Source organism: Talpa occidentalis, unplaced genomic scaffold (assembly GCF_014898055.3).
Source record: "Talpa occidentalis isolate TD23 unplaced genomic scaffold, MPIMG_talOcc4v2.1 talOcc4.7, whole genome shotgun sequence".
Lineage (NCBI taxonomy): Eukaryota > Metazoa > Chordata > Mammalia > Eulipotyphla > Talpidae > Talpa > Talpa occidentalis.
In genome coordinates, this window is record NW_023605083.1 from 121076082 (window position 1) to 121103931 (window position 27850).

Below are 27850 nucleotides of genomic sequence, written 5' to 3' on the forward strand. Positions count from 1 at the left end.
TATTAAATGAGATCTCAAAGAGATAGGCATTGTGCTATAGTGGAAAGAACCGGTAGCCAAACCTGTCTAGATTCCAGCCCCAGCTCCACCTTTCCTTACTGTGTGACCTTACAACAGGTCAGCAAATAGGTCTGTTTCCTTATCTACAAAGTGAGACTCTTATCTTGAAGTTGTAAGACCCTCAAAGTTATTTCCCACCCTTCTCTAAAAAAACCTAAAAAGTGCTTAAGATCTAATGAACCAGTGTAATAGGATATAGAACTAATTTTTCTGATATCTTGCATTATATTCTGGACAGTTGTTCCTTATCAATAAAACCACCTGCAAAATTTCCCAAACACCTTTAAATACATAAAGACTGTGGTCAGATTGCCAACTGCCTTAAAGTGGCCTTGCTGTGGCTTAGGAAACACTAGGTGTGTATGGATGCTGCTTCTAACCAATAGCTCTTTTGTTTTTAGAGCCCAGAGGCTCATCAGGACTTGTAAACAGCAGACAGAAGAGCTATGACCACTCAAGGTAACTGGACGTTGTGCAGCCTCTTCTTCAGAAGCAGGTGGATATCCTAATATTGCTTCTGCTTAAAAGAGCCTCTCAGAGCACGTGCCATCTGAGAGCAGAAGAGGGGAGCCATCATTCCTCCTTGCCCTTACATCTCCCAAGACTGTGAGCAACACTGCACCAAGAGCTAAAGTTAATGTTTGAGTGTTCACATTCCAGACCAGAAATAAGTGCCCTCAAATTCGACTCACCTCAGTGTAGAGGAGAAGGCAGAAAGGTCACACCTGGTGTGCCTCTTAGACATGCCTGCCTCTCTGCTCCTGATCACCCCAGAGCAGTGTCAAGGTGGGCCCTTCTCTGCAGCATTCAGACAATCAAATTTCTTTTGGGAGGTGTTTACTCTGAGATGATCAGCAAGCAGATTGCCAATATTCATTTTCAGCTAGACTGAAAGCTGTGGCTTGCTCATCAGATAGCGTGTTTTCTGCAGTGCCCATATCTTGTAGCAGTAGAGCTGAGCCCTACATGAAACCAAGGTCTGTAATTATGAAACTGAAAAGAAAACAGTCACATTCTCTTTTTACATCTAATTTTTTTCCCTTAAGGGAATCTTATTTTCTTTCAAGGGTTAGAGCCCAAATTGTCTTGTAAGATGATGGTGTGTGTGTGTTTGGGGAGATAATTTGGTTTTCCTCTACAGGCAGCACCATCATGGGAACAGCATTGCTGGAGGACTGGTGAAGGGGGCTTTGTCTGTCGCCACCTCTGCATACAAGGCCCTGTTTGCTGGGCCACCAATCACTGCACAGGTCAGTGTGTACTTTATTTTTCTGAACCAAAACTAAGCCACCAATGAAAATGATGGTTTCTGTCCACATTAGAGAGTAGTGTAACATTGTAGAAAGAGCATAGACTTTGGATGTAGTCTTTGGGTATACACAACTCTGCCACCTTCTGGCTGTATGACTTCGGCCACATTACATAGGGGAGAAAAGGAAAGGGACCTGAAGTTTTTAGAGGATCTACTATGTATAAGATAAATAAGACACTGGTTCCTATCCAAAGATTCTGGGAACAAGTGAGTTAGAAAGAAATTTACAGCAGAGGGACAGATACTGCTCTGATATTCTCAGGTTATTTTGTTCCCCACTCTGTCTCTGGTGAATCCTCTCACCCCCCGCACCTTTGGCTTACACCCCAGTTCTTCTGTGCAAAAATAGAAAAAAAGGTTTGAGGTAAATAATATGATCAGGCTTGTGCTTTATGAGATCATTCTGTTACTGGATAGAAGCTCGTAGAGGCAGTAAAGGAATCCATTGTAGAATCCATGTGTAAGTGGGAAAGAAAGGAGAGATAATAAAGAGATAGAAGTGGCAGAACTTGGAAACCATAATAAAATAGCTAGAACGAAGTCAAGGATAAACCTCAAGTTTCTGGCTTACACAGTTAATAATACCACTCTTTACGAGATGATATGCAGGAAGAAGGGTAACTTGGGTTAAGAGGAGAAAATGCGGTCCATTTGAGGGAGTGTGGAGTTTGAGCTACATCCAGGTAGTTATCCAGAGTGTAGCTGTGTATGTACATCTGGAACATAGGGGTGATTTGAGCTGGAGATAAAATATGACAGTGAGTGAACAGGTTAGAGCAAGAGCCTAACCCGATAATTCTAGAAGATGAATAAGGAAAGAAGCGGCCTTTAAGGGTCACAGAAAGGAGGGGCCCACCTAGCAACTAGGAAACTAGGAATAAAACTAGGAGAATTCTGTGCTGGAGTTCGGGGAAGGGAGTTTTCATGAGGGGGTTGCCTATGATGACAGTGTCAGATGCTACAGAGAAGTGTGTGTGAATGGTGAGGAATTTAAGAGCGTGTATGCCCTACTTCAGTAGCTGGTGAAAAAAGTGCAAACTCGGATACGTAAGACAATGGTAGACTTTATAGATGGGCGAGACAAGGTGGGCAAGCCAGTACAGGTTAGTGATCTAGATGGCGGGATAATCAAGAGGACGATTTCTAGGATGGTGAGAGGTGGCAAGATACAAAGGAAAGTACATTTGGAAGGATTAGCCCGGAAAGGAGGATAATTTATATGAAAAAGAAAGAAAAGAACAATAGAGTTGAGCATGGAGGGAAGTGCCAGAGACTGCTCAGTACATTTATGTACTTTCTCATCATAATCAACCACTCTGCCAAATTGGCATTCTGTATCTCTGTTTTCATAAATAAGGGTATTGACGTCAACACAGTTGGTAAGTATATTGTAAGAGTTGGGGTATTCTAAGTGTGAGGAGGATTTAAGAAGGTAGGCATCCACCACAGGACTTGGCCCTAAAGGGGAAGTAAATGAATTTAGCTCTTACCTGGATCGTATCTTAAAAAAAAAAAAAAAGCCCAGAAGACTGCTCAGAATTTAATTTCTCTTCTCTTTCTGGTACAAACAGCCTAATTCAAAGCAGGGCTTTACAGGCCTCCCCGGTGGTGCAGCGGGTTGAGCACAGCGCTGTGAAGCTGTCTGCAGCCTGTGCAGCATGGATTTGATTCTCGGCCAGCCAGGGAGATACCCACATGGTGCGGCAGACCTCTCCTGTCTTGCCTGCAGTTCCCCTCAGCAGTGTTTTCGGTCCGTCTGCCTGTTCTGCTCCCCACTCTGTCTCTGGTGAATTCTCTCACCCTCCCATGCCTCTGGCCTGTACCCCAATTCTTGTATAACTAAATCTTTTTTTTTTTTTTTTTAAAAAAGGCAGTCTTTCTTACCCCCTCAGAAGAAACCTCAGAACCAGGGGGCAGGGGTGCCACACCCATGCATCTAATTGTCTAGTGTTGTGAGTATAGTTTAACTATAATTAAAAATTATACAGAGCCTCCCTGGTGGCCTAGGGGTTATGTCTCAGCATTATCACCTCTATGGCTTGAGTGGATCCCCAGCCAGGGAGCTAACCCACATATGGGGCAGCAGACCTGTCTCGCCCGCTGCTCCCCTCACCAGAGTATTTCAGTAGATCTGCCTGTTTGGCTCCCCACTCTGTCTCTGGTGAATCCTCTCACCCCCTGCAGGTACCTGTGGCCTACACCCCAGTTCTACTCATAAATAAATGTTAAAAAATATATATATATATGTGTGTGTGTGTATTTATATATGTACAGAAAATGTTCTGTGCTTCTTGACTCTCAACAGCCAATAGTTTCTGAAGAAAAGACAGCAGCCTTGATGGCCCATCTCTTTGAAATGGGGTTTTGTGATAGGCAGCTGAACCTGAGACTGCTGAAGAAGCACAATTACAACATCATTCACGTGGTGACAGAGCTCCTCCACATCAGCAACAACGACTGGTACAGCCACCGCTACTGAGGAGTGACCTTGTATTAAATAACTTTGCCTGCTGCTCACAGATGATCTTTATTCTGTCGGTGGGGTGTGGGGTAGAAGCCCTTGATTATTTTTTAACCTGATGAATCTATATAGAGCCCATCATTGAATTATCAAGACAATGCCTGCATCAGTGTTTTTGGAGCAAATCAAAGACCAGAACTTAAATTTTCACTTTAGACATTGGATGAATAGTAGGAAGTTTTTCCATTGATTTGGATAAAATTTTTCTCCGTTTTAGTGCATTGAAGAGTATAACTTGAACTGTAGAACCGTTTTTCTTTCTGCTTGTATTGAAATTGAGTATTTTTCTTTGATTAATGTGGATGTTTTTATGGGGATATCTGTTAATTGTCAGTTTTTAAAAGAAATTAACCTTAGGTGTCATTTTTAAAAGTAATTCTCATTTCTGTAACCTATCCACTAAGCCTCATACTGGCTGGTATTGAAGTGACACCCAGAGCGTGAGAGGATTGAGCTACTCTTCCTTTCCAAGGAGAAAGTCCTGCAAGACTTAGTAATCCCCACCATAGTTTTCTGAGAATCCCACTGATGTATTTAAGAACATCCACTTTCTGGGTCTCTGCACTTCAATGAAGGGAGGCTGGGAAATGTGCCCACCGGCACTTACTGAGCAGTGTCCAGTGTCATTTTGCATATTTTTCTTTTATTTAAGGGGGAGAAATCTAAGTAGGTAGTATGAAATATTTTGTTAATCCTATAGAAAAGGAAAGAAAATCCTTTATTTAAGAGAAAAGGATATTTAACAGTTACTTTTTTTTTGTTAATGTTAAGGGCAGGTCTTATTTACAGTAGAGTGGGAGGAACAGAAACAAGTGAAAGTGAAAGGCAGGCTCTTACCTTAATCTCAGTAGTTTGAGGGTGGGCAAATGAGTGTGTGTCAGGCATAAGAAATTCTGATGACTTCTTGAATGTTTGAAATTTGTTCAGAGGTCTGGAGCACCACAGAGCTCAGAACAGGGAGAAGAGGCTAGTGTTTAGCCAAACCTGAATAGGTTACAAGAAGTGAATGAGTGGGAAAAAGCTTGCTTCCAGAGGGTCAGGGCTGCATTGGGTTTCTTGAAGGGAGTCTTGGGTACAACTGATAAGGAAGAGGTAATAAAATACGCTCAAGATTGTATTCATGAAAATGACTTCCAGAAAAACAAGAATTTGACCCCCAGCCCAAAGGGGAAAGAATAGTAAATTAGTACTATTTAACCTGGTTGGTATTTATAATAAATGGTGATTTTAATTAATCATTAGCCATAATGATGTTTATTTACAGTATAACGCTTGAATACTATTAAGTAAGCCAGGATTCAGACAGCAAGCCAACCAGGCTGTTCATTATTTAAAAGGTTTTTGTCTGGGCTTCTGGGTAGAGGCTGAGCAGCAGGGTGTGTGTAATTAATTGGGTTGATTTCCAGTGGGACCTGTCTGAGTTGTATTGTAGGGGTCCAAGGAAGATCCTTTGGGTCCGGTCGTTGGTCCCGTGCCCTTGTACATAACCACTTAAAGAATGGTGAAATAAAGGTTCTTTGAAACTCCTACCTGGACAGCTTGGTCCTTGCGGAAGCAGCGTCGACTCCGGCCTGTGTCGGGAGGGTGCGGGCCCCGGGAAGGGGCGGGGCCGGGGCGGGCCCCGGGAAGGGGCGGGGCCGGGGCTTCGAGGGGCCCGGCGTCAAAGCTTGGGGCCGGCCCCCGGCTCCCGCGCTTCCTATCTCTTCTGCAACCGTTTTTGTCGCTGCGATCACCCAGGTAAGACATTCCCCGGACTCTCATCTCCCTCTTTCCCTTTGGAAAGCACTTGTTCCTTCTAGCGCGGCTCACAGGCACTCGCGGGTACTAAATTCGACTAACGGCCTCTGGGGGTGTCTGGTGGGACTTGAAATCTTCAATCCAGCCTCTCAGTCCGCGCCTATCTCCTGACCCTTAGTGGAGCCGGGGATTGGGATGCGAAACTACTTGGCACCCAGGGTTCCCTGCTCTCCGCTCCCTGCTATGCGGTGCATTAGCTCCTACAGGGCTCTGCTGAAGGGGCGGGTTGCCAGAGCAGCCCCTACTGCTGCAGGAAACCGCCGCCTTTTGCAGCTGAGAGGAGCCTCGGATCCCAGACTTTAAACAGGTGAGGCTCCCAGGGAGGTGAGAGTACCGCTCACCTTGCCCACCTCATTCTGCGTTCACTCTTTTGGAGAGAATCTGGATTTTTAGCCTCCATCTTTCCTAATGAAGAACAGACCGTAACATTGCCACACCTCCCCAAACATTCCTTTACTACCCTCCACCCCTCAAAGCAGTAAGGAAGAGGTTCACACTTCCCTTTCAGGACTAGTTTAGGGTACTTGGCCACACCTGTACCGGGCTAGCCTCTTTCTCTTGTTTCAAAGAATCACCACCATCCTCTTAAACCAGCACCTTCCCCAGCTGGGGGATGGAAGCTTTCCTTTCACAGCCAGGCTGGGAGACCTCAGTCATTTACACGCAGGAGCTCTGGAGACCTCCAAGGTCATCTCGTGACTGAGGATAAAGGACTTGGGACTCTTCCCCTCCCCACCACCACCATTCAATTTCCTCAAGTTCCTGAATGACAATTCAGCAACTTTCCCGGAAAAAAAATATGTGCTCTGCCATTCGCTTCTGGAAGTTCCTCAAAGTGGAATGGATTGTTTTGCTGTTTCCCCTCTTGTAGGCAGGTTGGGCTGTCCCAAGATAACGAAAGGCATTAAAGTGCAAGGAACTTTCTGCTCTGAAGAGTCCTGTGACTTCGCTCTTCCCTACCCCAGCTTCCTGAGGTTTGAGCTTGTGGCAGTTGTGATGGAGCTCCTTGCCAATCTTAAAAACATAAAACCATGGAACTTTTTGTTCTTTTCTCATTAGTGAAAAACCCCTCTGAACAATGGGCTCTGGGGAAGTTGAGAACAAGTTGATCCTGCCCCCTGGTCCAGCCATTCACCGCAAGGTTGCCAACTACCACAGCATCAGTAGTAGGAAGTCCTCTTGTTCCTGTGTGCCTTGTGAAGGGGCTACTAATGCCAGCTTTGTGACTTGTCCCACATGCCAGGGAACTGGGAAGATCCCTCAAGGTGAGTGATCAAAGATTCTGGAAATAACCTGGAATCCAGGAAAAGCTCTTGATAATCTGCTGACCAGGCCCCTCTGCGTCTCCTTGAATGGAGCTGGGTCTTCCAGTTTCAGGCAGGCCAAGGCCATGCTAAGTCTCCCCAGGCTTGCTTAGGAGAACCCCTACTACCCCAGGGGCTTTCCAGCTACTCTGTTCCCTTGGCAACACCACCTCAAGATTGAGGAAGTTGGGCCTCCCTGGTGGTGCAAGGGGTTAAATCTCAGCACTAGGAAGCAATCCATAGCCACTGCAGCAGGAATTCAGTCCCTGGCCAGGGAGCTGACCCACATGGTGTGGCAGACCTCTCCTGTCTCCCCTGCTGCTCCCCTCAGCAGTGTATTTCAGTAGATCTGCCTGGTCTGCTCCCCACTCTGGTGAATCACACATACACAAACACCCTCGCACCTCTGGCCTATACCCCAGCTCTTGCATGCATAAATAAATAAATCTTTTTTTAAAAAAAAGATTCAGGAAGTTGGCCCAGCCCTTCTGCCTGCCTGTGCCTATGTAGGTGTTTCTCTTCCCCATCTTCCCTTGCAGCAGCTCTCCTGCCCCTGTGACTATGCAAGTGCTTCACTGACCTCCCTTTGCAAAGGGGCAGAGGCAGATTCCTCCCAAGGCTGCCCACCTGTGACCATGCAGGCCTCTCTTTTAGCAAACATCCCTTTTGGGGGCAGCTCTTTCTGCCAGCTTGTGACTATGCAAGTGTCCTTTATTCTTCTCTCCCTTTTTTATAATAAACCTGCCCTTTTTTTTCAAAAGATTTATTTATTTATGCAAGAACTGGAGTATAGGTCAGAAGTGCGGGAGGGTGAGAGGATCCACCAGAGACAGAGCGGGGAACAGAACAGGCAGAGTGACCGAAATACACTGCTGAGGGGAGCAGTGGGCGAGACCGGAGAGGTCTGCCACGCCATGTGGGTTTCTCCCTGGCCAGCCGGGAATCGAACCCACGCTGCAGAGACTACCGAACTACGCTGCAGGGACAGCTTCACAGTGCGGCGCTCAACCAGCTGCGCCACCAGGGAGGCCCAAACCTGCCCTTTCAGATATAAAAAAAAATTTGGAAAGTTACAAATGACCTCTCAAAAAAAACTGGGCATCTTGCAGAGATGACTTGCAGAGATTTTCACAACTATTTTTTTATAAAGATTTGTTTATTTATGCATACAAGAGCTGGGGTACAGACCAGAAGTGTGAGGGGTGAGAGGATTCATCAGAGACAGAGTGGGGAACAGAACCGGCAGATTGACTGAAGTACACTGCTGAGGGGAGCAGCGGGTGAGTTAGGAGAGGTCTGCTGCGCCATGTAAGTTGTTCCCTGGCCAGCTGGGGAATTGAACTCGCGCTGCAGAGGCTGTGGACATCTTCATAGGTTGCATCTTTACCCCTTGTGCCACCAGGGAGGCCTGATTTTCACAACTATCAATGAAAATCTCATTTCCACTCTAGAAATGGCAAAGCTGAACTGCCAACTTCAGTAGCACAGCCCTGTGCTCCAGTCCTGCTGTGTCCCCACTCTGTGGAGGGGAGGGGTGATTCTGGGTGGTGGGAAATGTGTGTCATGGATATGTCTTGGCCCTTGCTCTTACCCACTTTCTTTCTACAGAGCTAGAGAAGCAGCTGGTGTTCCTCATTCCCTATGGGGACCAGAGGCTGAAGCCCAGGCACACGTAAGCTCCTCTTCCTGCTCCAGCTGTGCAGGCTGTCACCCTTGAGAGCTGTTCCTCTTTGTCTTCCCCATTCCGCAACCCACCTACCCCCATTTTTCTCTACTGGTCTCCCCTCAGCAGCCTGAGCCTCAGTGTGCTCAAATGTGCTAGCTTCCTGTTTCCAAAGACTCTCCTGGTTTAAGCAGCCTGGGGCACAGCAAATACCACCTGAGGCCCCTGGCACCCTTCCCCACACATCACTGCTTCTAAGAAGCATGACTCCCTTTTTTTTTTTAAAGATTTATTTATTCACGCATACAAGAACCAGGGTACAGTGCCTCCCCTGGTGACGCAACAGTTGAGCACTGGGCTGCAAAGCTGCCCACAGCCTCTGCAGCACCGGTTCCATCCCCGGCCGCTGGCGAGGGTCCCACATGGCATGACAGACCTCTCCTGCTGCGCCTGCTGCTCCCCTCAGCAGTGTATTTCGTCAGTCTGCCTGTTCTGTTCCCTGCTCTGGCTCTGGTGAATTCTCTCACCCTCCTGTGCTTCTGACTGTATCCGGTGCTTGTATAAATAAATAAATCTTTAAAAAAAAAAAAAAAAAAAACCAGGATACAGGCCAGATGCGCAGGAAGGTGAGAGGATTCACCAGAGACAGAGCAGGGAACAGAACAGGCAGACTGACCGAAACACACTGCTGAGGGGAGCAGCGGGCAAGACAGGAGAGGTCTGCCACGCCATGTGGGATTCTTGCTGGCAGACCGGGATTGAACCGGCACTGCAGAGACTGCAGACGGCTTCACAGCACTGTGCTCAACTACCTGCACCATGAAGGGAGGCCCATGACTCCCTTTTAAAAACAGAGGACCTCTTGACTCTACAAGGCCTTCTGGGAGGATAGCCCTGGATGCAATTGATTCAGGGAAGTTATTTTTCCTAAGAGAGCTTCCCTTGCTGTGGCAGTTCAGACCTGCTTGTTCTCTTCTGGGGAGAGAAGGGAAAAAAGCCACTCCCTGTTCTGAGACACTTCCAAACTAGAGGCAGTCCTGAGTTTCACTGGGGCTGAGGGCGTTGTGGAGGAGGTGACCCTATTTGTCATTTGGGTCCACTTGACATGAATTGCTCACCCTTTCCAACGCCCTCAGCTTTGTTCTGGAGGCCACCACCAGTCCCCCCGCAACTACCACTATACAAGAACCTGAATTTGGCAGTGCTCCTCATAAGATGCTAACAAGGTGCTGTCTCATTAATGCGTATTTCAGTTTTGAATTAGATGAACGGGTGATGTCCTGTTCTGAATATCAAAGTTCATAGCTCTCAATTCTTGTGGATTTCTTCTCTTCCAGTGATAACAGCCAGCATTTATTGAACTTTTGCTATGTGCCAAGACCTAAGATTAGTGTGTTAGCCTATAACAAATGCTGTGAGATGGATATAGTTTATCTCCATTTCACAGACAAGGAAACTGAAGTTTAGAGAAGTGAAGTGGGGTTGCTCAGAGATCCTGGGTCAGCGGAACAGAGAATTGGGAATGGAAGCAAGTCTAACTGCCTCCCAGTTCTGCGCTCCTATCAGCTCTGGGCCACATCTGAGCCCGGGGTGGCCCTCCACATGTGGGGAGCCAGACACTCAGTTGCAAGGTGGGTGCAGAAGAGCCTTATGTTTGGAGAGGAGTGTGTGAACACACACACACCCCTTCAAGTTTCCTTCATCTTCAGACTTACTCCTGTTGCCTGGGTCCTTTTCCACAGGAAGCTCTCCGTGTTCCTAGCAGTACTTATCTGCCTGGTGACCACCTCCCTCCTCGGCTTTTTCCTGTTTCCTCGGTCCATCACTGTGCACCCTGCAGGCGTCAACTCCTCCACAGTGGCCTTTGACGAGGCTAATATCTACCTCAATGTAACGGTGGGTGGGTGCTACTAGGCCTGAGTCCCATCTTCAGCCACACTCCTTGATAGCCTTTATCCAGTGTTGCAACCATGGGATGGGTAGCCAGGGATCTTATGACACCCAGAGGGTGTCAGAAACCTGGTGGGGTGGGGGAGAAGGGCAACCCTGAGGCCCATGACAGATTGTGTAAGACAGGGGTCAGAATTAGAACCATAGAGGAAAATCAGAGGATGTGGGGAGCAGGATTCAACAGAGAGAAACCATGCACTCAGACTAGCTCTGAGCCAGCTTGTTGTCTTAATAAGGGTGACCCTCACTGCTAACCCTCTGAAGGGCTCCTGACACTGGCCCGTATTGGACTTAGAGCTGTTAGACTGGGGGGCTGAGGGAGGGGGTTGTCACTGTTGGACTCCTTTTTTCTTTTTTTTATATTTATTTTATTTATGCATACAAGAACTGGGGGGTAGGCCAGAGGTGCGGAGTTGAGAGGATTCACTAGAGACAGGGGAGCAGAGCAGGTGAATCCACTGAAATACACTGCTGAGGGGAGCAGCAGCAGCCAAGACAGGAGAGGTCTGCTGTGCCATGTGGGTCAGCTCTCTGGCTGGGGATTGAACTCAGGCCACAGTGGCTGGTGATAGCTTGATAGCGCTGAGACTTTAATCCCTGTATCACCAGGGAGGCCCTGTTAGAGTCCTTTCTAAGAATGGCCACCCTCATCCCTTCCTTCTCTTGTCCTCATCTCTAGAGTATCTTGAACATCTCCAATAACAACTACTACCCCATCACCGTGACCAACCTGACCCTTGAGGCCCTGCACCTGTCCCACGTGGTGGGGCAGCTCTCCAAGAGCAGCCTCCTACACATCAGCCCTTTGACCAGTGAACAGGTGACTCTCCCTGGCCTGCCCTGCCCACAGGTGTGCGATATGTTTGGTGGGGTTAGAGGGCAGCGGGGGTCAGGGCTTACCCCCTGCCTGTTTGGTTGACAGATGCTTTATGCAGTACCCAACACGATCCAGGATGAAAGCATGTAGTGAGTACCCCTTGATCTCTTCTCCCTGAGCCTCTTTCCTGGGTTGGAAGACTGGTTTTAATCTCCAGCAGATTGCCTGATTGCTTAGTGAACCCTGCAGTCAGTATTTGGCCAGCACTACCAGCACCAAGACTGCATTGTGCAAGGGTTCAGGGTCCCCAGACTCCGCCTGTCTGGACCTAGATTAGAATGAAAAACAGCTGGTATTCGGTCAATCCTAACAATATGTGACCTTCGACTCTTTAGCCAGAATCTCTGAGGAACAATGTCTTGTTTTCACCTGTGCTCCACTGTGTCTGTGCCAGGCCAGAGAGGGGTAAGGGTAGAGGAGTGATATTGCACAAGGGTGGCATGCTTACCTTAGAGGGAGAGGGAAAGGGTGGGAGTGGCATGTGGGGGCCCTGGATGTAAAGGAGCCCAGAGGCAAGGGGGCTGGGATCTACTATCTCCCCAAAGACTTCTTTTTTTTTTTTTTTTTTTTATTTATTTATTTATTTATTTATACAAGCACTGGGTACAGTCAGAAGCGCGGGAGGGTGAGAGAATTCACCAGAGCCAGAGCGGGGAGCAGAGCAGGCAGAAGGACCGAAGCACACTGCTGAGGGGAGCAGCGGGCGGCAGGAGAGGTCCGCGCGCCATGTGGGACCCTCCTCCGGCGGCCGGGGAGCAGCCGGGGATCGGCCGGGGAGCAGCCGGGGATCGAACCGGCGCTGCAGAGGCCACGGGCAGCTTCGCAACCCAGCGCTCAACCGCTGCGCCACTGGGGAGGCCCATCTCCCCAAAGACTTCTTTTTTTTTTTTTTTTTCATGTTTTTTTTTATTTATTTATTTGTTCGTTTGTTTCGTTTATACATGCACTGGGTACAGTCAGAAGCGCGGGAGGGTGAGAGAATTCACCAGAGCCAGAGCAGGGAGCAGAGCAGGCAGAAGGACCGAAGTACACTGCTGAGGGGAGCAGCGGGCGGCAGGAGAGGTCTGCGCACCATGTGGGACCCTCCTCCGGTGGCCGGGGAGCAGCCGGGAATCGAACCGGCGCCGCAGAGGCTGCGGGCAGCTTCGCAACCCAGCGCTCAACCGCTGCGCCACCGGGGAGGCCCTCCCCAAAGACTTCTAATGGGCTATCTGGTGTGAAATGTTTTTTCTCTCTCTCTCAGTAAAATCTGTAAGTCGCTGAAGATCAAAGTCCACCATGTGCTTTTACAAATCCAGTAAGTAGGGGTTCATAGCCCTTAAATCCCCTCCCTAGTCTCACATTGGCTGTACCTCATGGGATGAGAGTCATCTAGGCTGAGCCCAGGAATCTCTGTGGGCTCTTAGGAATAGCAGGTGCAGCCCCTTCTCTAGGTCCCACCTTGCTTATAAGCTATTGATATGACAGTCATAGCGTCTGGGACACAGGTGGGTGGCTGTCCCCGGTGCCTTGACACAGTGGGAGGCAGAATAAAGGGAGGTGGGAGGGGGTCAGCTCTTCTCAGATAGCAGAGCTTCCTCTTCCGGACACAGCAACCAAGACTGCTTCCTCTCCAGGGGCACCCTGACCTACTCCTACCTGCACGAGTCAGAGCAGAAGACCTTCCAGAGTAGTGAATATTTGGACTGCAGGGAAAACAAGTCACTGCCCCACTCACTGGCTTCTCACCTTTGACCTGTCTGCTGTCCCCGCACACCAGGCACCTGCCAGCCTGGTCCATGTCTCCCACGTTTTGTGACCAAGAAAGGATTATAGTGACTTTGCCAAAGGAAAAGACCTTCTTTATCTCGCCCTCACCGCACTTCCTAAGCGCAGGAAGCTTGTTCTGTAGAAGCTCACTTCACACGCATCCTCGCACCCACACACTCAACATCCTCTGGTTCCCCAAAGGTCTGATTCTTGTTGGAGCCTGCATCCGGTCTCCCTCTGGGTCTGCCGTGAAGAAAGTCTGGCCTGTTATTTACTGGGAGCTGCCTCGAGTCCCAGGTAGCACCTGGAACTTTCTCTGCTGAGCTCCTTGGTCACCCAGCTCTTCCAGGGCTCCCTTCCTCCTGCCTGAATCTGGAGTCAAAAGCCTTACTTTTGACTTTTTTAAGATTTATTTTATTTTTTTATACATACAAGAGCTGGGGTATAGGCCAGAGGTGTGGGGCTGGGGGTGAGAAGATTCACCAGAGACAGAGTAGGGAGCAGAACAGGCAGATCTACTAAAATACACTGCTGAAGGGAGCAACGGGCGAGACAGGAGAGGTCTGCTGTGCCATGTGGGTCACCTCCCTGGGCAGGGATTGAACTCATGCCTCAGTGGCTGGTGATAGCCTGATAGTGCTAAGACTTAACCCCTTGCGCCACCACGGGCTTTTAAAACACGGCTCACTTTCCCAATAATGGGGACTATGCTGGGCTGTCTTTAGGGACTCTTAGGGGTCCCAGAGATGCTCTCCAGTTCCTCCCTGCTTAGTTGTATGACCAAGTGATGGTGAGTACCTGCTCCTCTCCTGGGAACTTGTCACCTGCCTGTCCCCATCAGCAGGATTGGCCAAGACATTTGGGCTCTGCATCCTTTCTTTCAAAAAATTTTTTTTTCAAATTTTTTTTTTTTTTAAAGAGGCATGTATTTTTATTTATTTATTTGTTTGTTTGTACATGCACTGGGTACAGTCAGAAGCGCGGGAGGGTGAGAGAATTCACCAGAGCCAGAGCGGGGAACAGAACAGGCAGACTGACGAAGTACACTGCTGAGGGGAGCAGCGGGCGGCAGGAGAGGTCTGTGCGCCATGTGGGACCCTCCTCTGGTGGCCGGGGAGCAGCCGGGGATCGAACCGCTGCCGCAGAAGCCGTGAGCAGCTTCGCAACCCAGCGCTCAGCCGCTGCGCCACCAGGGAGGCCCTCTGCATCCTTTCTAATTAGACTGCCCCGGTTCCTAGGAAAACAGACATGTCCTCCAGCTAGAACCTGTCTTCTCCATAAAATAGTTTTATTATTTTCTTCCCAGCAAGAGCCAAAGTAGTGGGGGAGTGGAGGGAGGCACCGGGGGCCTGCATCTCAAAGAGAGACAGTCAGGCATTTTGAAGGGCATCTGGCTGGGGTAAGCCCACAGCCCTAGGAATGTGATGGTCATTGTCAGGTCTGCCATGGAAACCTGCCAAGAGGAAGCTTCAGTATCCAGCCAAAACACTGGACTCTCCTGCATCCCTAACTTAGCACCAGGGCCACCTCTGCATCAGAGGCCTCTGGACATTGGCAGTGGGGAGGAGCATGTAAGTAGTGATGGTCTAGACATTTTCTTCTTTGCTGCCACCCAGATGAAGCTAAGCCCCACATACACCCAGCTTCCCTTTTGGGCTCCAGGCAGAGGAGATTTTGCTTAGCCAAGCAGGAAACAACATTTGCCTATTAAAGGTGACTGTGGTTTGGATCAGTCAGGTACAAAGATGAGCTTAGGTGGCAGGGAAAGCTGAATTTGAAGAGGATGGATGGAGTGTGGAAATGGTGACAAGCCAGTGATTAGCTGGCTAGGGAAAGAGAGGCAGGAAGGCATTCATGCCTAGATAACAGGAACTAAGAGGTACTGGCAAGAGCACAGAAGCCAGGCTGGAGTTTCTGCTGAGTGTAGGCCCCAAGTCCTGTATACAATAAACTATGTGTAACCAAAAAAAAAAAGTGCCTCCTTTGAGTGGGGAGGGAGCTGGCCAGCACTTCCTAGATCACAGTCTATTTTTTCCTAAGGATTTATTTATGCCTACAAGAACTGGGATGTAGGCCAAAGGTGGGGGGGGCGGGGTTTGTAAGAGGATTCACCAGAGACAGAGTGGGGAGCTGAATAGGCAGATCTACTGAAATTCACTGCTGGGGCAAGCAGTGGGTGAGACAGAAGTCTGCTGCACCATGTGGGTTAGCTCCCGGGCCAGGGATTGATAGCTGAGTCTTTAACCCCTGCACCACCAGGGAGACCCTCACAGCCTATTTCTTAGTGTCTAAGTGGGCATCAAGATTTTTCCCAGGCCCTTGTCCTGCTTTTTTTTTAAAGATTTATTTATGCATACAAGAATGGGGGTGCAGGCCAGAGGTGCGGGGGCGGTAGGAGGATTCACTAGAGACAGAGTGGGGAACAGAACAGGCAGATTGACTGAAATACACTGCTGAGGGGAGCACCGGGCGAATCAGGAGAGGTCTGCTGAGCCATGTGGGTAGCTCCCTGGCCGGGGATCAAACTCGTGCTGCAGAGGCTGCGGTTAGCTTCATAGGTTGTGTCTTAACCCCTTGTGCCACCAGGGAGGCCTCTCTTGTCCTGCTTTTCTGGCTTCTTTGTGTATCTCTTAAGACCCCTTCCAATATTATGACCTCCCCCGCCCCCCCGAAAAGTAACCTCCACCAGTTGCTCAACTCAGGAAGCCCCTGCTGTGAGGGTCTCCCTCAGCAAGGCCAAATCTTGTGCGCTATAGTGAAAGGACCAGACCCTTGGCAGTCCAGAGTGAAAGAGGGGCCGGCCTGGGGGACCCCAGTGTCAGGAAATGGTGAGCAGGATTTGGAGCCTCTTGGCGGTCTCTGCTCAATGAAGAGGCTGAGACCCAAGAAAGGAGAGGCCTGTTGATCTTGTCTGCACCTTCCCAGGGAGTCAGGTGCCCTGTGCCTGAGGCTATAACCCCCTTTTCCTCTGAGCTATTTCCACCCTGCCCCCCTTTCTGGTGCCCGTTCTGGTCCAGGCCAATATTGTTGCCATGGATGTGGGGAGGTACCAGGCCTCCTCTGGCATGATGCTCCTTCCCACCTGTGTCAGTAAGCACTGGGGAGGGGAGAGGGACTAAGTCCAGCAACAGTTCTAGGGCCTAGCATTACTAAACAAGGGTCAGCAGTGGAGCAGCAGACCTGGGGGCGCCAGGAGTGGGGCGTCCCAAGGCCAACTTCTCCCATTGACTTTGCCTGGGGAAGCATGAACACACCTGCTTTCTTCTCCCACCCTCTCCATCCCCTTTACTGGTGCTGCTGCCCCCTTCCCCTGATCCCAGGTTCACGAAGCCCACCAGTTTCTCATTCTCTCCACGTGGAATCATTTTATTCCCTACTACCCTCTTCTAGAATGGCTCAGAGCAGTGGCCTGGGGGTGGAGATGTTGCTGGGTGGGGAGAAGGCGTGGTGGCGTGTTGGATTCTGCTGACTGCCAGTGGTCTTGGGCTCTCTGCATCACCACTGCTGTATGTAATTCGTGGACTGAGAGAAGGAAGAGACCAGAGGCAGAAACAGATTAGTCAGCAGTTTCCGGTCTGTGGGAACACTGTCTTAAACCCTCCAAGGTCAGAGGAATTAAAGTGAAAGCGGCCTGGGGCTCCTCTAAGGGCCAACTTAGGGCCTCTCATCCTTTGCACCTGTCAGAAACCTCTCCAAAGTTCCTACCGTTGTGTGTCGTGTCTTTCAGACTCTCCCTCCTGCTTTCCTGGCCTGCCATGAGCCAGGCGCTCGCTGCCTGAGCTTTGGTGATTTCCAGGACTTTCACCAGCCACCTTCAGTCCTCATGACATTGCTGTTGAGGAGATAGGAGTCTCACTCATTGATGGCGCTGATGAGGCTCAGAGATGAAAATAAACTGGGGAGCAGCGAGCCTGAGAGACCTTCAGCCTCTGACTTCGGGTCTTGCTCTCCTCCTGTCCATTTGCTTTAACCCCAACTGGCACTTCAAATACCCCTTTATTTTGCTGCTTTGGCTCCTGACCCCTCTTTCCAAGATTGTGCACCCTTCCACTAATGCTTAGTGAGCAGGCCTGACCTAGACATTGTTATGGGGAACAAGGAAGGAAGGAATGGGCCATCCAGAAGTGACTGAAAGAACTGCGGCCCACCCCAGCCCGGGAAGCGTCTCCGCCACCCCCACTAGCACGTGCTCTGACACAGCCGCAGTCTCTGCCATCCACACCATCTCACCGTGAGTCGCGGGTACCTGGTATGTCTGTCTGGGCTAGACTGGTGCGTGTTCCTGAAACCTGCTAAGGAAACAACACGTGTTACTCCTCCAACAATTTCTAGGATGAAACACCGCTGGGCTGGTCTCTGTGCTGCGACTGTGGGACGAGCAGCAGCCCCCTCCTGGGCCAATGGCACAGACTGAGCCTACCTGGAAAATTCTCCACTAAGAAGCTTCCCTGTGACTCCCTGTTCCAGACCTATGGGGCAAAGTATCTATTGATAAGCCTACAACTCCGAGCCCACCCTTTCACCCTCACCCTGGAGGGTGACACCATCTCAGTCACCCTCTGCAGAGCTGACTGACTTTTTTGCAGCCCTGGGTTAGCACAAACCCACCCAGAGGGAGAGACCCCCAAGCAAAGGCTGAGGTACTGGCAAGAGTCAGAGAGGGTGGGTGACAGCTGTGGATTCTGGACCTGGGCTTAGGGGGAGCAAGCTGCTGTCTCCTCGACTGCTTCCCACCCCCAGAAATCTGGCTTACCCAGTCCTGGAGGGATTCTCCTTGCTTCTTGCACTCTGTCATTAAGGTAGTTGGCTTGCCCTTCAGTTGGTTGGGTCTCTTCTGAGCCAAGTGGGGTACCTTGTCTTTGGGAATCCTGTAGAACATGCTTGAAGGTATACTGAGGCAGTGGGCCTTGGGCATTTTGTTGGGTGGGCTGTGGTGGGGGCTGTGACTGTGCTGGGGGCTGTGACCGTGCCGGTAGCTGTGAAGTTGGTTGCTGTTGTGCAGACGGAGGCCGTGACTCCTGAAACATATGGGCTTTTTTCTCATATTGGCATCCTCCTCTTGGAGTTTCTTCTGTTCCTGGCAAAAAGCCCTGGGCAAGTGGCATCCTGCTCCTTCCCCACCCAGCCGCCCACCTGCCAGTGACACCTTGGGGAACAAGGCACTGACTTAGGAGATAGAGGTGGTCCGAGGATCTGTTCCTGGTTAGAGGCTGGGGCTGGATGCAGCCTGGGCTGTGTCTCCCGCAACCACTACACACCTGGGGACTATTCACTGACAGTCTGGCACAGCCCCTGCCCAGGTAACAGAGTCTTCCCTCCTAGCTTGGGAGTGGCACACTGAAGACAGTTTACAGTGCCAGAGGACAAAGAATCATTTCTTGCCAACACTTTGAAACTTCACTGTCCGGTAGACCTATGAGGCATGACACATGGATATTTAAATTGCTACTGGCCACACCAGTAAAAGTACAGTGAATAAAAATATCCTGTTTAGCCCCAGTGTATTTCAGACCCTAAAAAGTAGTCAACATGAAAATATTAATGAGATAGTTTACTTTCTATGTTTTTGTACAGTGAAAAAGTAATTCACATGCCCAGGTTATTCCAGACTTAAAAGTTTTCCAATATGTCAATTGGGTTTTTTGTTTTAAATTTTATTTGTTTTTAAAGATTTACTTTGTGCATACAAGGGCTGGGGTGTAGGCCAGAGGTGTGGGAGGTGAGAGGATTCACCAGAGACAGAGTGGGGAGCAGAACAGGTGGATCTACTGAGGGGAGCAGCGGGGGAGACAGGAGAGGTCTGCTGGGTCATGTGGGTCAGCTCCCTGGCCGGGAATCAAACTCATGCCACAGTGACTGCGGATAGTTTCACAGTGCTAATACTTTAACCCCTGTGCCACCAGGAAGGGCCTTGTTTTAAATTTTTATTTAAAAGAACCAAGTATATAAAATTTTAAATCCAGTTCCTTGATCTCACTAGTAAGAACTAGTCCTTGAAACCACCACACGGGCTGGTGGTCACCCTATTGGACAGTACAGCCTTAAAACCTCCCAGGCTGGGCCTCCCTGGTGGCACAAGGGGTTAAGTCTCAGCACTATGAAGTAATCTCGCAGCTACTGGAGCACCAGTTCGATCCCCAGCCAGGAAGCTGACCCACATGGCACAGCAGACCTCTCTTATCTCACCTGCTGCTCCCCTCAGCAGTGTATTTCAGTACATCGGCTTGTTGTACTCCCCACTCTGTCTCTGGTGAATCCTCTCACCCTGCCCCCACCTCTGGCCTGTGCCCCAGTTCTTGCATGCATAAATAAACAAATCTTTAAAAAAAAAAACCCTCCCAGGCTGGGCCCCCACTCCTTACCGGGCCTCAGTCTAGAACAACCAAAGCTGAGTCATCCCCCAATACACAGTCTCTCCAAGAAATCATCCAAGAGCCCTGTGTTCTGCTACCCTCAGTAAGGCCATGGTCACCAGATGACAGACAGCAGCCTGGGCGTCTCCTCCCCTTCCCTTCCTGCCCTTGAAAGGACCCTGATGAAGCAGGCCCCTCTCACCTGCTCTTGTTGCTGCTTCTGCTGGGTCATCAACCACTTCCTCCGGTCCAAAGCCATCTGCCTGCGCCGGGCCTCCCAGTGGTAAGCGCTGGCCATGATGGGGACAGCAGGAGGCTCCCAGAGGGGCAGGCACAGCCCAGCAGGCCACCACTGAAGGCACCACCTCTGTCTCTTCTCACCCCCAACTCTACTGCCTAAAACCAGAACCACCTCACAATGTAGCCACTACCAGGGCAACTGGGCAGGTCCCCCCACCTTGGGGAGAGGGAGGTGTTCTTGCCAAGCCTCTGAGGGAGCATCTGTAATAGCACCTTTCTCCCCAGGGAGAGGGGCAGTTGAGCAGGGAGAGGGCACCACTTAAGGGTTGAGTCCCAATGGGCTTCAGGGACAACACAGGATGGCTAGCTTTTCTCTCTGGTTTCTTTCTCCTACCTTCCCGGGATTACAACATCTGCCTCTGGCCCTCACCCCAAAGGTCTCTGGAGTTATCTTTCCCTCAGTCCTCTGGCTTCTCCCTGTACTGAATCAAGAAGAAAGAAAATTCAAAATCAGCTAACTTTGACAGGGGTCCGAGCTAAGTGGCTTACTAGAATGTGGCCTGATCCTGGGGATTTCAAATCCTGAGCTCAAGCCTAATGTCTACCTTCTGCCCCTGGAGATCCTACCTAATTTGTCTGGGATATAATTTGACACATGGATATTTAAATTGCTACCGGACACACCAGTAAAAGCACAGTGAATAAAAATATCCTGTTTAGCCCCAGTGTATTTCAGACCCTAAAAAGTAGTCAACATGAAAATATTAATGAGATAGTTTACTTTCTATGTTTTTGTACAGTGAAAAAGTAATTCACATGCCCAGGTTATTCCAGACTTAAAAGTTTTCCAATATGTCAATTGGGTTTTTTGTTTTAAATTTTATTTGTTTTTAAAGATTTACTTTGTGCATACAAGGGCTGGGGTGTAGGCCAGAGGTGTGGGAGGTGAGAGGATTCACCAGAGACAGAGTGGGGAGCAGAACAGTTTTCCTGCCTGTAGAAAGAGAAGGGTATTACTTGTTACCCTCTTCACTGGGCTACACCAGGACCAGATGGATCAATGAAAAGAAACTGTACAAGATGAAGTGGAGGGCCTCCCCAGTGGAGGGCCTCCCCGGTGGGGCAGGGGTTAAAGTCTCAGCACTATCAAGCTATCACCAGCCACTGTGGCCAGGGAGCTGACCACAGCAGAGCTCTCCTGTCTCGCCCACTGCTCCCCTCGGCAGTGTGTTTCAGTCAGTCTGCCTGTTCTGCTCCCCACTCTGTCTCTGGTGAATCCTCTCACCCCCCATACCTATGGCCTGTACCCCAGCTCTTTATGCATAAATAAATAAATCTTCAAAAAAAAAATTAAGTGTGAAACTGTTCAGCTATAGATTGCTAGAGTTATTATCCGTCCTGGCTTGCGGCCCTGTTAGTAGAGTGTCTGGGAGGGGGCCATTTCCTGCAGCCCAGAAAAACTTTTAGGGGCGGAAACAGGGCAGGCTGTGGACCTAACTTCTACACCTACACACCTTTCCCCAGATTATCAACCTTTCTGAAAACAACAGAGCCCGAGTTCAGCTGCAGGCCTGGAAGCAGAGGGAGGGTATAGGTGGAAAAAGAAGGCTCAAGCCCAGCCCCCGCCTCAAACACTGGGGTGGCGGTGGGCGAGGCAGGGGTGTTCAGGGAGCAGGCCCTGAAACAGAGAACAGTTTCCCGAGCCCCTGTCATTTCAGCAGTGGGTATAGTGAGTCAGCTTGGGCTGTGGAGTTGAGCACCCTCAGGTTCCATCTGGTCTGTGTCACCTACCATCTGGGGCAACTTGGACAGATCACTCAGTAGTGAGGAATTTGAGGAATCTGTAGCCTCTCCTGGGAAGGTTGCTGGAATGCCCCCATGGAGTGCTGGGAAAGGGCTGTCCTACCTATGGGCACGCAGCCATGGCTGGCCACTAGAGACGCCCCAGCTCTGCTGAGGGCCCAGTGAGGCAGTGGGCCTTGCTGGCTCTTTCCTCCTTGGTTAAAAGGTGTGCTCCTTCTTCCTCCAATTGTTAGGGGGAAAAGGATGTCCTAAAGCTAATTCCATACAGGCTTTGTGGACCCCACCCCCACCCCAGGTCAAAGCCAAAGACACTGGGAACTCCAAATCCCATCCCCACCAAAGGGAAAGTAGCTGGGAACTGAGGGTGGGGTTAAGCAGCCAGGTTGATATAAAAGGCAGACACGTGGGCTTTGGGGGGGGTCCCCCATTTTGGCTCTCCACCAGCTAGCAGCGTCTGGCCAGCTCTGAGAGTGCCTTTGGGTTTCCAGGTCGTCTGATCGGTTAGGACGCATTAAGGACTTTATTTCCCTATTTTCTCCCTGAGTTGTACATTTTCCTTATTTCCTTTTCCCTTGTAAATAAACCTTTTATTAACCTTTTGTGTGTGCCTGTAGTGGAGTATTAATAAGTCCCTTTTAAGCGCGTTGGTGAGGACCCACAGCCAGGAACCCGTTCAATATCGGGGCTGCTCTATAACAGCTTCGGGGCTGCTCTATAACACTAACAGCCAGGGGTGTGAAGGATAGGTCACCCTAAGACCTGATGTGGATTATTTTCAGCTGGGGAGAGGACAACCAGTGCAAACTCTTGATTGCTACTCCCTTAACTGCTTTACCCAAAATTAGGGTTATTATCAGAAGTCAGTTTTCCGTCTGAATATCTATATGGCAAGGAAAACATCTACGTACAGAGCACCTGCTCTTCATGGAACCTCTCTGTCATGTGAGTTCCTTCTGTGACAGTGTGATTCCTACCAAAAGGGGAGACTCTAGGGCCCCTGCCCTGCCTAAAGAAGAAGGGTGGAGCTTAGGGGAAGCTGGAAGGGATTTGGGAGGGAGGGCTGGGGACAGACCACAGCGAAGACCTGAAGGAGGCAAGGCACGTGAAAAAGCCGCTGTAGGGAAAATTGGGCCTTTTTCCATGCTTCTGTCGCTAACCTCTTTGGCTGGCTCCTGCAGTCTTGCATTCCTCCTAGGTTGCCTTATGGTGAGGACACCTGGGGCAGAGAGGTGTGGGTGCTGAGCTTGTGAATTGTGGACATTTGGGCTGGGAAGCCAAAGAGTGGGGCATGTGCATATGTAAATGCAGACACCTGTGCCAGAAGTTGAGGAATAAAAGGGGTTCCTCAGTGCTGGTGTCAGGGAGGCCTGACTCTGAGGCTAGTGGGCTCAGTTGCTGCCTCCCTGCTGGTTGGTCTGCCCCCTGATTCAGCTCTAAAGGCCTGTAAAACCATACTGAGGGCTCCAAAATTCTCTTTTCATCTGGGAGAATTGACAATGAATCTACCAGGCCTGGGATGGTTGCACAACAGCCACTCTTGCGTCTGGGCCTTAGATTTGTACCAGGAACTTGGGGCACATCGAAGGAGGCTCTTGAAAGAGATGTGAGTAAGAGACCTGTGGGGAGGCTGACAATGGCAGCCTTTCTCTTGAATTGTATTTTGACTTTTCTCTTTTCCTTCCAGACTTGCCTGGCCCCTTCTGCCTTAGAATTGTGGCAAGCTTTCAGGTCTTAGTGGCCCTGCTTTGGGTCAACCCTGTTTGGCTGGGCATTTGCCCACAAAGGGGTGGGTAACTTTGGGTATTTCGTGGGGAAACTGTTTTAACTATATTTTTTCTCTTCTTTGTATTTCACACTAACTGTATTAAGTTCTTTTCTATTGAAGATCTTATGCACTAAGAGTATGCTCTGTCTTTATGTGGCAGATGGCAGAACCCATTTAGTGTAAGCAGGTTTAGGGGTCCTGGGGTGTCCCTCATTCTCTTACTGGGAATAGGACTGGGTTCTGCTACCTCTCCCTACCAAAAAAAGCCAATATCAGAGACAGGAATTGAATCTATAACACATTTTATTTTTCATATCTCTGGCCATTGATCTGAGAGAAGAGGGGGCAGAGCACCCTGAAGAGACTGTTCTCCTGTGGCCACTGGTCTGAGAGAATAGGAAGACCATTCTGCTGTCTCATCTCAGCTGCCCTTTTTATGAGTTAGACAAAAACAGTCACAAACAAACAGCCCATCAGAATAGCCCGTCATAGTTGAATCAATTTATTAGAACAGCCTGATGTAGCTGTTATTCTTGGTATATGTCACACTCAGCTCCCAGAGCTTGTTATCAGCTTCTCTGTTATCTTTTTTTTTTTTTTTTTAAAGATTTATTTATTTATTTATACAAGCACTGGGTACAGTCAGAAGCATGGGAGGGTGAGAGAATTCACCAGCGCCAGAATGGGGAACAGAACAGGCAGAGTGACGAAATACACTGCTGAGGGGAGCAGCAGGCACCGCAGGAGAGGTCTGCGCACCATGTGGGACACTTGCTGGCAGCCGGGGATCGAACTAGCGCTGCAGAGGCTGCGGGCAGCTTCGCAACCCAGCGCTCAAACGCTGAGCCACCAGGGGAGGCCCTTCTCCGTTATCTTGATGCTGGTGCATCTGATGATGTCGATGTCAGGCACCGCGTGAGCATCATCAGGGCAGGATTCTCAGTTTTAAAGCAACGGTTTTAATTTAAAGAAAGCACACCATTGTGCCTCCCAGGTGGTGCAAGGGGTTAAGCACAGCATTGTGAAGCTAGCTGCAGCCTCTGCAACACAAATTGGATCCCCAGCTAGCCAGGGAGCTAGCCACATGGTGCAGCAGACCTCTCCTGTCTCGCCCGCTGCTCCCCTCAGCAGTGTATTTCAGTCAGTCTGCCTGTTCTGATCCCCGCTCTGCCTCTGGTGGATCCTCTCACCTCCCCCCACACCTCTGGCCTACACCCCAGTTCTTGTATGCATAAATAAATAAATCTTTAAAAAAAAATTGGGTCATGCACATTTTCTTTTTTTCTTTGTACTCATCTTTTATTAGTATTTGTGAAAATTAAATTATATGTTACAATATTAAATACAATTGGCAAATGAATGTTTTGAAAAGAAATCCAGCAGATTTTTTTTTTTTTAAAGGAGAACTCTTTTGTTTTTTTGTTTATTTATTTATTTACACAAGCACTGGGTACAGTCAGAGGCACGGGAGGGTGAGAGAATTCACCAGAGCCAGAGCAGGGAGCAGAGCAGGCAGAAGGACCGAAGTACACTGCTGAGGGGAGCAGCGGGCGGCAGGAGAGGTCTGCGCGCCATGTGGGACCCTCCTCAGGTGGCCGGGGAGCAGCCGGGGATTGAACTGGCGCTGCAGAGGCTGCGGGCAGCTTCGCAACCCAGCGCTCAACTGCTGCGCCATCAGGGAGGCTCGAATCCAGCAGATTTTGACAAGCATGCAACTCACTGCTAAAATCAGGAGTAAATAGGTATATTTAAAAATTACTATCAGCTGGGAGAGTAGTGTTTCCTGCTTATTTTTTATTTTTAAAAAATTTTTTTTAGATTTTTTTAAATTTAAATTTTATTTTTATATTCCCCATACAATTACAACCCCCTTATTTTAACCCCAAGCCCTCCTTCTCCTGCCCCTCACCCCCTACAGAGTGTCTCTGGTTCATAGTTGTTTGTTGATTTTGATAGTCTTTCTTATAGTTATTCTTTTTCCTGGTCCCTTATTTAAGTTCTCTAGATTCCTGCTATGAGTGAGACCATCCGGTATTTTTCTTTTTCTTTCTGGCTTATTTCACTGAGCATGATCCCTTCCAGCGCCATCCATGTTGCTGCAAATTGCATGTGTTTATCTTTTTTGAATGCTGAGTAATATTCCATGGTATATATGTACCACATCTTCTTGATCCAGTCATCTATTTTTGGGCATTTGGGTTGTTTCCAAAGCTTAGCTATTGTAAACAGTGCTGCTATAAACATAGGGGTGCAGGTGCTCTTTGGAATTGATGTTTCTGTGTCTTTTGGGTAAATACCTAGGAGTGGAATTGCTGGATCATATGGAAACTCTACCTTTAGTAGGTCAAGAAATCTCCACACAGCTCTCCACAGTGGTTGAGCCAGTTTGCCCTCCCACCAACAGCATGCATATTTTCTTACTAAACTTTTTTGTTAAATAAACTTTTGTAATGGTAAAACAAAAAAGATAAAATTGAGGTTTGTCATTGGGCATTTATCTCCACAGCACATTTATGTTGTTATAAATGAATTCTGAAAATATTTCGGTAAGAGGAAGAGAAAGACATTCTACTCTCTCTATGATGAAATGGACAGAGGAGGAAGTGTTCTTATTTGCACCTCCTCTCTTTTCCCCTTTACTCTCCCACCCTAGGAAGAACAGTAAAATGCAGTGGGGAGAAATATCATAGTTAGGCCGGAGGCACAGGAGACCAGAGACAGTGGAGAACAGAAAAGGCAGATTTTTTGAAATACCCTGCAAAGGAGGATGTGGGGCGGAGGGTGGCAGGGCGGGGTGCCAGAAGGGTGCCAAAAGGGAGAGGCCTGCATGAAGGACTTGGGCTCCCTTTTATAAACTGTTTTTGCAGGATTTTCATGACTGGGAGAGTTGGTTTGGGCCAGTTATTTGCTGGGATGTTGGGTCTTGGATGTTGTCCTTTAACAAGAATGTGTCCTGGCCCTGCTTCCTCATTCCTGGTCACAGGTGACCAGTCTTATGGCCCCATTCCCATAGCAACTTAACCAATTCACTTGATCTATTCAAGCTGCCCAAACCTCCTGCTGGGCAAGGAGTCCGGGATTTTTAACCTTATTAAATGATACCCTGACATAAAAGAAGGTGCTTTCAGGGATCATTTCTAGTTTCTCACTGGAGAAGTTTCTCTGAATGTGTAGCACACTGGAAACCACGAAGAAGCTACAGAGTAGTCTCTTGGGCCTGAGCCAGAGCTATGACTTGCTTTCGCATCTGCCTTGTGCCAATGATGATCCTCCTCTACCTTTGAGAGAATAAGAGGGAAAGGAAGCAGTTCTTCCTTCATTAAAAAAAACAAAACAGGGCCTCCCTGTGGCTGAGGGATTAAGTCTCAGCGCTAGCAGGGCCTGTGTTCCATCCCCAGCCAGGGAGCTGACCCACCTGGCGCAGCAGACCTCTTCTCTCGCCCCAAGGTCCCTCAGCAGTGTATTTCAGTCAATCCACCTGTTCTGCTCCCTACTCTGTCTCTTGTGAATCCTCTCAACCCCACACCTTTGGCCTACACCCCAGTTCTTCTATGCAAAAAAAAAAAAATAAGCAAAACAAAAAAATTCAGGGTTCAGGTGGGAAGATGCATGGGATGGAGGTCAGCTGGGCTGATTTTGGGAAAATGTCTCCAACCCTCTGAGCCAGTCCTCCTGCCAGAAAAGGACTTTTCAGGGTAAATCTGATGATAATGAGCCCTCCCCTACTCCCCCTGTCTCATCTTTTCTGAGCCTCCCCTGTGTACACTGCCTCTCCCAACCCACCTCTGATGGCCAACTTCCCTCCAACTCTATACAGTTCTACTCTATACCTACCTCCAGCCCTGCAGTCTGGGTTTTACCTCAGGGAACAACATCCTGTGCTGTCATCTGCTTGTATCCTTTTTTTAAAAAATGAAGCTTCTTGGGCTTCCCCTGGTGGTGCAGCGGTTGAGCACAGGGCTGCGAAGCTGCCTGCAGCCTCTGCAGTGCCGGTTCAATCCCCAGCCGCTGGTGAGGGTCCCACATGGCGCAACAGACCTCTCCTGCCGCCTGCTGCTCCCCTCAGTAGTGTATTTCATCAGTCTGCCTGTTCTGTTCCCCGCTCTGTCTCTGGTGAATTCTCTTACCCTCCCGTGCTTCTGACTGTACCCAGTGCTTGTATAAATAAATAAATAAATAAATCTTTTTTTAAAGAAATTAAAAAAAAAAAAAAGAAGCTTCAAGACCCAGGAGAAGGAACAACATACGGTGAGTAGCAGTCCTATGAAATAGCTTCATTTGTCATTAGGTGTGCACATGTAGTCTAGTTCCTCTAGCTCTCTGATCAATTTCCTCACCCTCAAATTAGGGGTAACAATAACTCCATCTTAGAGAAGGTGTGGTGATTAAGGGAAATAATGCAAGTCCTGTGCAGGGTTCAATCAACACATTTTTATGCTATAGTGATGGAGGCTAA

General features: G+C 49.1%; 3 protein-coding genes and 1 pseudogene across 17 annotated transcripts in view; 3 read left to right on the forward strand and 1 right to left on the reverse strand.

Moving 5' to 3' along the window:
• The window catches only part of NBR1 (NBR1 autophagy cargo receptor), a 29255-nt gene extending 23835 nt beyond the window's left edge, over nucleotides 1–5420 (forward strand). For 5 of the 7 annotated variants that reach the window (XM_037491535.2, XM_054688765.1, XM_054688768.1 and 2 more), the window contains 3 exons: nucleotides 462–519; nucleotides 1202–1310; nucleotides 3678–5420. In XM_037491535.2, the coding sequence (XP_037347432.1) occupies nucleotides 462–519; nucleotides 1202–1310; nucleotides 3678–3851 (341 nt within the window). In that variant the 3' untranslated portion in view covers nucleotides 3852–5420. Of the gene's footprint in view, nucleotides 1–461; nucleotides 520–1201; nucleotides 1311–2943; nucleotides 3223–3242; nucleotides 3325–3677 lie in introns of those variants that run through there. The other 2 variants (XM_054688766.1, XM_054688767.1) reach the window with 2 other exon arrangements.
• A 122-nt stretch (nucleotides 5421–5542) lies between these two features.
• On the forward strand, nucleotides 5543–14304 carry TMEM106A (transmembrane protein 106A). Of its 2 annotated transcripts, XM_037491576.2 has the most exons (9): nucleotides 5543–5630; nucleotides 5888–5997; nucleotides 6750–6955; nucleotides 8603–8666; nucleotides 10400–10553; nucleotides 11287–11427; nucleotides 11530–11573; nucleotides 12728–12781; nucleotides 13101–14304. In XM_037491576.2, the coding sequence occupies exons 3-9, from the start codon at nucleotides 6769–6771 to the stop codon at nucleotides 13216–13218; spliced, it is 762 nt and encodes a 253-aa protein (XP_037347473.1). In that variant the 5' UTR covers nucleotides 5543–5630; nucleotides 5888–5997; nucleotides 6750–6768; the 3' UTR covers nucleotides 13219–14304. The 2 variants fall into 2 exon arrangements, with proteins under 2 accessions (XP_037347473.1, XP_037347472.1); XM_037491575.2 differs by lacking the exon at nucleotides 5888–5997.
• A 2272-nt stretch (nucleotides 14305–16576) lies between these two features.
• Nucleotides 16577–19964, reverse strand: CCDC200 (coiled-coil domain containing 200). 8 transcript variants are annotated; one of them, XR_005121760.2, is made up of 5 exons: nucleotides 19789–19964; nucleotides 17987–18251; nucleotides 17480–17525; nucleotides 16939–17065; nucleotides 16577–16755 (listed from the first exon to the last, which is right to left on the reverse strand). XR_005121760.2 is itself a non-coding variant. In XM_037491587.2 (4 exons), the coding sequence occupies exons 1-4, from the start codon at nucleotides 19882–19884 to the stop codon at nucleotides 16620–16622; spliced, it is 540 nt and encodes a 179-aa protein (XP_037347484.1). In that variant the 5' UTR covers nucleotides 19885–19964; the 3' UTR covers nucleotides 16577–16619. The 8 variants fall into 8 exon arrangements, 6 of the variants coding, with proteins under 6 accessions (XP_037347484.1, XP_037347483.1, XP_037347485.1 ...); XR_005121759.2 differs by having other exon boundaries at nucleotides 17464–17525; XM_037491587.2 differs by lacking the exon at nucleotides 16939–17065 and having other exon boundaries at nucleotides 17480–17522.
• A 6542-nt stretch (nucleotides 19965–26506) lies between these two features.
• Nucleotides 26507–26691, forward strand: LOC119233234 (small nucleolar RNA U3; annotated as a pseudogene).
• Nucleotides 26692–27850: the final 1159 nt, after the last annotated feature.